At 38.3% G+C, this 10,608-nt stretch overlaps 1 protein-coding gene across 1 annotated transcript; it reads right to left on the bottom strand.

Moving 5' to 3' along the window:
• Positions 1 to 7,580: 7,580 nt before the first annotated feature.
• On the bottom strand, positions 7,581 to 10,374 carry LOC149157567 (DNA-damage-repair/toleration protein 111-like). Its single transcript, XM_089435863.1, has 2 exons — positions 9,193 to 10,374; positions 7,581 to 8,810 (listed from the first exon to the last, which is right to left on the bottom strand). The coding sequence occupies exons 1-2, from the start codon at positions 10,147 to 10,149 to the stop codon at positions 8,502 to 8,504; spliced, it is 1,266 nt and encodes a 421-aa protein (XP_089291989.1). The 5' UTR covers positions 10,150 to 10,374; the 3' UTR covers positions 7,581 to 8,501.
• Between the last annotated feature and the right edge of the window lie 234 nt (positions 10,375 to 10,608).

Below are 10,608 nucleotides of genomic sequence, written 5' to 3' on the forward strand. Positions count from 1 at the left end.
TATTCCTTTTATAGGAATGAATATATCTTCCCTAGTTGAGAGGGAAAGATAGACACATCATTCTTGTCTTCATATTGTGAAGAAAGAATGGAGAATTGGGTAAGCATCTGAGACCGATTCTAATACTTTTTGAGGATGAGGTAGCGCATCCAAAATAAAATAATCAAAGAGGAAATTCCTTGAGGATGTGTTATTCCAAGATAAGAATTGTTCTACAAGAACATACCCTATGAACACTTGAGTGGGGTATGTGCCTTGAGAGACAATGATGATGGTGTCTATCAATCATTGGTCTTGCCAGCATTGTGCTCTAATCTTGTGGAGAGATAGAGTTGTTAGTCAAGGCCTTGCTATGTGACAATGTTGGTTAGTATGATGAGATGCTCTAGCATAAGCTAAGGAAGTAACTTATGAGATGGCTTACCAATCCGACTCTTCTTATGAGAAGTCTTCAGATTGAAAATGTCCAGGCACCTTGTATGCATTACGAATACCTCCCTAGTTAAGAGGGAGTGTTGAAATATGTAACTAGGTTCAATACTCATAATGACATATGTAACCATGATTCTATGTATTTGATGTAATATATATATATATATATATATATATATATATATATATATATATATATATATATATTATTGTTATTTCTTGAGGCATGGGTTCATGCTCAAGGTTATTTGATTTATAGGTAAAGCACCCAATGAGTGCTTCTAGGGCTTGTCATTGAATCTACAAGTCAATTGAGTCATTGTCATGTATGGAAGACCCTCATGGGCATGTTACATATTGTAAAAGAAAATTTATCTAAAGTCAAAAATGTAAAATAGACCCTCCAAAACCTTGTCATCGTGCAAAGAACAAGTCGGCCTAAAAACGACAAGTCAACCTCATTGGACAACTATTCAAACTCCAAGGAAGAGTATATAAGAGTCATCAACCTCATTCAAATATCATTCATTTGAGCATCAAGAAGTTTAATCAAGCAAGAAGAAGCCCAATACTTAGCGAAGGAAAAGAGGGATAAAGGAAGAAAGAGTGACAAAGGGATCATATTGCAAGCCAAATTGTTAAAGAAGAAGCAACTCACCAAGCGAAGAAGAGAGGACTACTCCATATTCTCGCTCACACGTGTCGCCTAGGGTTTTTTGTAGTAAGGCCGAGTTGCAATCAAAAAGTTGCAGGTTCAAAAAAAGGTCGAAAAAGAAGTTGCAACTACTGGAAAGCGAGTTTGACTGAAGTTGACTTTGTGAAAGAGAACCTCATCAAGGAGAGGCACTGACTTGGTCTTGGAGGGGTCTTGGTCAAGAGTCATAGGTCTTGGAATTTGTCAATTGAAGTTCTATAAGAAGATAAGAATTCTTGTGGGTTTTCCTCTCAAGATGAGAGGTTTTGGCCCTGGCTGATCACCTATTACCTGTGTCCTCTTGTCTTTGATAACTGTTTGATATATAATCAAGTAAAAGAAGCTAAATAAATTAAGTAAAATACATCACAAGCAGTTATCAAAGTAAGAGAAACCACCTAATTTGCTGCCCCTAGATTTCTTGACAGTCCCTATGGTCACTCACAAGAAAATAACCCTTCTGTGGAAAAGGGTTTGATGGGGAAATTTACATATCCTATCTTCATAAACAATGGATCCCTCACCTGGTTAGATTTGGTATTATCTCTGTGGGAAGAGTTTCTCTGCCTTCTCTTTAAATTGAAAGAGGTACATGATTTTATAATCAAGAACAGTTATTGGTTCAATATACCTTGACATAACATCATAATGCCTATGCATATCATCATCATCATAAGGATACATCATCACTATTGTAACAACTATATAAATATGAACCACATGTGCATGATCACCCTCATACCATCATAGCATGAAACATCATCAATATGAGAAACATCTCAATACTTATCAAATATAGAATAATACTCTATCATGATTCATCAGAAAACTCAATTTTATTTACTTTACAACCATTCAACTATGAACTAAGATTATTCAACATCCATCTAGGATTAATGTTATCTCATCAATGTTATTCGTGTTGTGTTTTCATGAAGATACCAATTACTTTTTCAATAATCATTTCCACTTCTTTCAGTAGGAAGCTGACCATTTACACCATAGGTATAATTATCTAAGTACATCATTAAATTTCACGAGTCTCATCATCTTGAGTCTTAATCTCTCGTCATATATTCTTCCTTCCCCAAGGAAATTCTGGTGAAATTCATTGTTAAGATATTACTAGTTATACAATCATTATTTAACTCATCTATCTCAAACTTACAATCCCTTGGTTGGACATCCATTTACCCTTTGGCTTACCGATTCCACTACATCATGATTCATGCTTAATTTGCTTGCAGGAGGGCTTGTTGATCCATATTGACTTATACATACATCACTTAACAATTATTATTTTCATCCACCAAATATTTTCTTATCTCGTCAAGTTCCTATTTCAATATCACTTGATTGTTTTATCGTAAATTCACCCTTCTGCAAGTTGGACAAGAGATTCTTGCTCATTAAATAGTATCTTTATTTTAGATTTGAAACAGTTGGAAATACTACTACCATCATTGTCCATGAAAAATTTAAATGTGTGGTGTTCTGTGAAAACAACCTCTTTTAACGCTATGGGAACAAAACTTGATAAGTTTGTCTATGTGAAGTCCTACTCATGAAATAATGAGTGCAAATCAATGAAGTACAACCTCTATTAATTGACTCACACTTCTTTTGTCAATATGTACATAATCCCTCTCAAGGTATCCTTATAAAATTCTAGCAACATTCCTTCTATATTTCAACTATTAAGCTATGTAGATCATCACTATGACCATTACCAATCATGTTTCTCGGTCCATTCAGCAATACCCTTAAAAGAACTTTCTTCTTGATAGAGCATCCCTTCATTTCCTCCTCCCAGATATTCATAAATACATTTCTTTTTTTTAATTTTTCTCCTAGTTTTAATTTCCTAATATTCCATGTCTACTAGATTCAAAAATGGAAACTTCTTCACTTCATTCTATTTTATTATATTGACTTTAATTTCTTACCTCCAGCCATTGTGGTTTCTTTTCCTCTTCTCTTAAAAGCATAGCATTGATATACTTTGGAAATGTTGTCACTATTCCCCAACTTGGGTAATACCCTATAAATAAATTCATTAAGATAGCTACCCAATGAAATCCACTTATCATAAAATTGTCTGCTCATACATCTTGTTATCCATAATTCATAATTAGTCACCTACGGAAAACTTTACAATGTGGCTCTCCCATTAGAGGGAAAAACTATTATAGATGTTGTCATGCACACAACTTATCTGATCCAAGTTGGCCGTAATCACATGAGCTATCATTAGTTACCATCATTAGAAAATTTGCAAGTTTCTCCTTTCCATTTCTCTTTAAACAACTTTATCCAATATATGCAATTAACCTTGAATCATGAAATCTCATGTAACATTATACTCAACATCATAATAGTTAATTAAACTAAACTAAAATCATAGTGTACAATTTAGATGTATCATAAAGTTTAAACGATAAAACATGCTTTTAAATGCTCCATAAAGTATCTGTCATAACTAAATAAGCGATCCATCAATGAAAATTTTGATAAATTTGATAAACAATCATCAGTTCGAACCTCAGAAATCATACTATCACTCGACTGTATACTTTCAGTGGTGTGTGTGCTTTTAAATTTACTGTAAGGTGTATATCAATTGTTCTCGAATATCTCTTTTCTGTATGCTTAGTACTATGTATGTTATTTTAATCACAATTTGGTAGAAAAACACCTACAATACAGTCTACTACCTGTTATAATACCAACAAGTAAACTCGGATTTCTTTAGCTTTCTTGTTTTATTTTCTTCTTTTTCCTGTTTTTCTTGTGTTATTTCTATTTATTCTTATTTAGAGAATAACCATTTTTATTTTTATTATTATTATTATTATTTTATTATTTTATATATATTTTTAATATCATTTATGATTTATTATTTATTATTATTTTATTATTTTTATTATTTATTATTATTATTTTATTATTTATTATTTATTATTAAGCGGAGGGATATTACAGAGAAAACTACAAACAACAAGACCATGGGGACTCTCAAGTTTCAACCCACCCTGGTCCTGACTTACAAGATAGGCTCTAAATCCAAATCCAGGTAGCCAATGAAATCCCTCTCTTGGAGAATTGGAGGGTATTAGGAAGTAGGATAAAGCAAGCCAGTTTAAGACAGCTCATTCACTGGCACAAGTGATTTGGATGTCACATGAACCCCAGAGGATTTTCATGGCACCTTGCCACACTATTGGATCATGTTGTTCTAGTAATGAATAGAAGTTCGGTGGCTGCCCACTGGATAACAAAAGTCTTCACAGTACTTGACACAGGGTCAGTGATCCGTAAATGAGGGAATTATAGCCCATTTGCTTCACCAATACAGAATGTAGAATGAAAGTCTTGTTCTCTGTTCTTGGTGTTGTATAGAGAGTTGTTTTTGTGCACAACAGAAGTTTGCCCTACAATCACCTCTCTGCTAACTATTGTCCTGAAGGCATGTGAGGTTAATTCCGTTAGTAGTGTCAAAAACAAATAACAATCAGCGATGCTATATGAAAGGCTTCAAGGCTTGCTGTTTTGTGTTACCACAGAGATCATTGCTATCAATGCCACATGGATTTCGTTATCCTTTAGCACTGAATCTCTCTGGATAAAAGCATTTCAGCAATGTACCACTAAAACATCAGCAAGACCATTGGCTGGACCATAATTTCTGTAGCAGACATAAAAATTGCCTCCGTAGACTCACTCAAATTAATAAAACCTCGAAAATGTCATAAAGTCCCCCTCCACATGATAAACCTACTAATGAGTGCTAAACCTCCGTGCCTGCAGAGTGCTTGTCAGCACACTGCACTTGGTAAATGTACACTTCACTATCACAATGATTAAATGGTATGCTGCATCACTCGAACAATAAAATGGTGTATTCCGACTTCCAACCTCCATTCCACAAGTTCTCTACAAACTTGCTCTGCCTGAGAAGCTTCTCTATTGATATGGATTCCAACTTGTATCAGGTTGATATGACTTTATCAGACTTTTAGCTATGTCAAATTTCTTGTCTAATTTATTTTTTTGAACATTGCATTAGAGTGATAACTCTTTGTGCCAACAAAGCTCCAACTCAAATGAATATGTAGGATCTGGATATTGAACTAAGCATGTTCACGATAGAGACGAAACAAAGTCGATGAGCTTCATCCCCGCTAGAATTGTTGGGAAATCCATAGAGTTGGCAGTTAAATAATTTCCATGACATTAACTTGTGATGTTTTCATTATTAGTATTAGATTTTTTAATTATCTATTCTTATCATCAAGATTAATGCCAAGCAAAAAATAGATGAGAACACAAGATGTAGGCTTGTTGCCAGGGCAAAACACCCCTCTAGAGGAAAACCCAATCAAATTCTTTCTTTGGTAGACGACCAAAACCCTCGCGATCTAGACCAAGACATCCTACATCAAGTCATCCTTGTAACTGTGAGAGCACCGCGTCCTTATCACTGTGAGACCTTGTCACTGTAACACCAAAACAATCTTGTAATAGCACCGACCTGTGGTAGCACTGAAACACCAAACTGTGCCTAGCAGTGAAATCATTTCTGTGCCTAATCCGAGCTCCTGTAGACCGAACTTCTAACTGTGATTATATCGAAACTTCCTCTGTGAGATTGCACCGAAACTACCTTGATGAGATCCGAACTTCTCACTGTGATTGTACCGAAATTACTTCTGTGATGACCGAAATTACTTCTTTGATGACCAAACTTGTACTTCTGTGTCTAATGTGAATTACTTAGGCTTGTATATATAGTAGTTTCTCCTTGTAATAGGCGACATGACATCTTGAATAGTTGCGTCATTATTTTAGGTGAGGCCGACATGATCATATTTGAATGTAGTCGACATTATGATGATCCATTTGAAGTAGACAGAAGGAAACTTGATGGAAGAGTCTTCGACCAATAAACAAATTGACTTTAATCCAAATACATAAACCTAAAGTCTACAATGGAGGCTTGACCCATAAAAATTGACCGAAGTATGAAACCCATACTTTAACAAGTCAACTAAATCAATAATAAAAATTATTTTTGCTTTTATTTTGACAAATATATTACATTTTACTTCAAGTACAATTATGAAGACCGAACCTAGTTACATTTTCCAACAAGAATAAGACTGTTTATTCTGTTCTCTAATTGAAGAGTACCTTGCAACTAGAACAAAGGTCTCCTCAAAATCAATTCCCTTCACCTGAGACAACCCGCGCTAACAAATTTGGCCTTGTGTTTCTCAATGCTTCCATCTGCAACTTGCTTCACCTTGTAGATCCACCTTGAACCTACCACTGACTTGTCCTCTAGTCTTGGGACCACTTCCCAAACATTGTTTCTGATAATGGAATCATACTCCTCTGCCATGGCATCAACCCATACTAGTTGTTGCACTGCTTCCTCGAATGAGAATGGCTCAATATCTACAAGCTCACTCATCAGAGCCATGTAACCAGTGTACCGATCTGGTGACCTCCTCTGCCTGCACTGCGATGTGGGTGTTCCCACATTCTCTCTAGCATCATGCACTTATATGTCAACTTCTCTGGTGCGCTTTCTTCCATCTCTGGATATCTCTGCTTGAGTGGATGACTCCACTCTCTCTTCCGCTACTTTTGGCTGCTCCACAACTTCTACAAGTTCTTCCTTTGAAGCCAAAAGCTCCTCACCCAAATGCAACTGAAGCTCCCTCTTAGGAGAACACCTTATTGCCTTCTCTTCATCAAACTTCACATTTCTTCTGACAACTATCATCCTGAGAGATGGCAAGTACACACAAAAGTTGTGAGGTGTTTTGTGTACCCCACAAATATGCCCAACTCAATTGTGGGCTCTAGCTTTTTCCTTGCATCCTTGGAAACTTGACAGTAAACTGATGATCCAAAGACCCTGAAGTGTGACACAACTAATTTATTCCATAAAAAAAGCTTCCTCTAGTGTAATCATGCCAAGAATCCTGTGAAGACTCCTTTTTTGCAAATTAACAATTGTGTTGCATGCTTCACCCACAACTGCAATGGTAAGCTCTGATCATGCAACATGGCCCGTGCAACTCCCACAATACTTATGTTCTTCCTCTCAGCCACCCCATTTTGTTGTGGGTTATGGAGTGTTGTCAACTCCCTTCGAATGCCTTCTTTTGCATAGAAGTTCTTAGATTCATTCCACACATATTCTCCACCGTTATCTCTTCTGAGAGCCTTCACTTTCCTGCCAGTCTCTTGTCGAGAAATCTGGGGCATAAGGTGATTTTTCTTCTATTGATAACTGCTTCTGAATGATTTTTACTTCTTAGATTAGAATCTTCTTTTACTTATGTTATTATAGTGTTATTCTTCATCAAACATCTACCAATGCATAAACCATAAAGGGACAAGAGACAAAATATAAACTATCATCCAAGCCCAAAACTTCTCCCACTTGAAAGGAAAGTCCGAACAAATACTTCTTATTGAGATTCCAATTGATGAATACCAAGACCAAAACCCTTGACCAATTTGTCACTTCAAGACAAAGACACAAGTTCCCTTTCACTACTTCTCTTTCTTGCCCAAGTCAACACTTGATCCAATTGCTTGTCTTCTTTGTACTTTTGGCTATACTTCAAATTTTTAATCCTTGGTTCAGCATTGCACTCCTTGTCTCTATTTCAGAAACCCTAGCACATGTGTTTGACCAACTTTGAGGATGATATTGATAATGATCCTTGAGGATGATATTGATAATCATCCTTGATCCCACAAAGAGGGAGATCCCTTTGGATTCTTTGATGGTAGAGTTTTTGCTGATGAAGAATAACGATGATTTCTTCATGATGTCCTTTGTCCACAGGTCATAATTGAAGGGCATCCATGATATCTTATTAGATACTGATTCCCTGGCCAATTGTCACTGCCCATACTGCCTTGGAGACTTAGACCTCATTTGGCACCAATAGCAGCAAAATCATTTTATCTCATTTAAATGTCCCAATTAATAAGAAGTGACTGTATGTGTCTAATTCTCCAGCTTTTCATTATAGTTCACTCGACTGACAATTTTTCAGATTACTGTTTAGCAATTCAGTTTTCCAATTTCGATCTTGAAAATAACTAAATCTAAAATTATTGGTATAATTATCCTCAGAAATGATCATGATAGATATTCCGCATTTTTCATGTACAACCTCAGCAGATGTCAGAGATTCTGCAAGTCCTAAACAATAAAGCCAAATGCATCGTAATGGCTACGTAGAAAGGTTGACACATCCATGAATGAAAATGATTGCACATGACACAATAAACTACAGTGAATTTCTATGATCGGGCCAAAAGAGACAAATCTTGAGATTTCAACCATTCATTATTTGTCAAACTGAGGGTAGCCTGGTATCTCCCCTGGTGCAGGTGCCAATTCATTTCTATTAAACTTCTCTTCATCATAGAAGGTTGCATGGACTACCCTGCCAGCGAAAAAACGGCAATCAAGGTCAACCAAAGCCTTTGTCGTTTGCTCAGATCGCTCAAACTGCACAAAGATTCGAACAGCTTCATCCACTGGGAAATCTGGTTCAGTGATCTCAAAGATCAGCACACGAGTCACTGTTCCATACTTTGTACACTCCGAAGCAACTTCATCTTCTAGTTCATCATCCACTTCTCCTGGACCAACCTATACAAAAACAGCAAGGAATATGAGATTGATAAGCCTGAATATTTCCATAATACTGGTAATCAGCAAAATAACTTTGATTTGTTGTGAACAAAGAAGACTGTGGGTCTCTGCCACTAGTTATAGTAGAGTTATTTACAAATGTAGCTTCTATGTACAAACATGTGATGTGTGTTAATTAAAAAGCGCTACGGAATAATGGTTTTGCAGTTACATTCCTGTAACTTCCCAATCTTTCTCCACGGTGGTACGTCTGTCTTTTCTCTACTCTCTAAAAGATGAGAAAGATCACCCCAGAAGGGAGCAATGCCCTAACAATAGCCCATGGCATGAAACAAAAGACAGGCTACAGTTATTAGAAAATAAAGAAGAAAATACACACCATGTTTCTGAGTAGCAGAACCTTGGTGGGCGGGGCAATGATATTTACGCCCTTAATCTTCTTCTCCGGCCTGGTCTCGCTGGCATTGACAATGACACCTGCCCTCTTATCGGTCTTCTTGGCCATGAGAGGAGTGGTGATCCCCTGCTCCTGCTTGCCCAAACCCTGGCCCTCCTTCCACCCCATTCTCGCCATCATCCTCTGCGCGGCAGTCATATGCCCGCCGGCCCCGACACCCAGTCCCACCGTCCCAGACTTGCCAATAGTAAAACCCCCCACATCTCCTCCGCTGGGCGGCGGTGAAGGCGATCTGGCCTGCACCGCACCTCCGCCCCCATCGCCCCGCCCAATTGCTGCCCTCCGCTTCCAGGCCTCTTCCCCGCTTATATTTAATGCAGCCGTGCGGGAGTTCTCGGAGTCTTTTTCCGCGGCGGAAGCCGTTTCTTCCATCTCCCGCAGCGCTATGAGTTCCCGCTCCCGTTGCTCCTCCTCCACGCGCCTGCGCTCCAGCTCCTTTCGCATCTCCACCTCTACAGCCCGGCGGCGCCGCTCCCGTCGGTACTCCTCGTAATCGTTGGGGCGGCTAGGGTCGTACTCTTCTACGACAGTGGAGGTCACGCCCACCAAGGCCGGCTGGTTAGATACTGGGGGTGAAAGGGGCTTCATCTCGGCGGAAGCCTCCAACGGGCTCAGGCTTCCATCGTTGTATGTGCCCCTGAAAGGAGGCTGGGACTGGGAGGAGGACAAAATTTTGGGCTTGTTGCTGCTGGAGGGCTGCTGGTTCCTCAAGATGGATTGCGGGGATGCAAAAAGTGTTGTAGTCGGCTTCCGCAGAGCCGAAGGAGCCATCTTCGCACTGCTCGACCACATTGAATTGTTGCTATTGTTTTCTTCTTCTGCCGCCGTAGATGAGGACGAAGACGGCGGGGGTAAGTCCCCATACAGGCCGCCCAACATCTTTCAAGATCTGATGAATGTATATATTGTTGCTTACTTTCACAAGGGTTTTTGCCACTCAGACACTGATCTTCTGAACTTTTTTTCCTCTCTTCCTGTTCCTCTCGTCCTCTGAAACTTCACACACAGAAGGAGCGCCGGTTTTCTGTAAAAACGTGACAAGGATTTTCTTCTGTATTTTCCCAGTCCTCTTTGGGTTTCCAATTCACCCTCGATTAACATGGTAAAGTAAATAGTGATGAATAATAATTATAACCTAATTCAAAGGTCAGTCCTAAGCCGACACTTGTGTTTTTAACCATTAAATCCAATTTTTTAACATAATAGTGTAACCACAAATTCCATTACTGCCTCAAGGTGTTTCTAGTAGTCCAAGTCAAAATTATCTGGAATTGAATTTTGCTCAAAGTTGAACTTTTATGGGAATTGTTTCTAGGAGTCCAAGTCAAAATTATCTGG

The sequence above is a fragment of the Pinus tabuliformis genome, chromosome 5_2 (genome assembly GCF_031772625.1).
Source record: "Pinus tabuliformis cultivar Carrire ecotype Pingquan chromosome 5_2, CPIR1, whole genome shotgun sequence".
In the NCBI taxonomy this organism is placed as follows: domain Eukaryota; kingdom Viridiplantae; phylum Streptophyta; class Pinopsida; order Pinales; family Pinaceae; genus Pinus; species Pinus tabuliformis.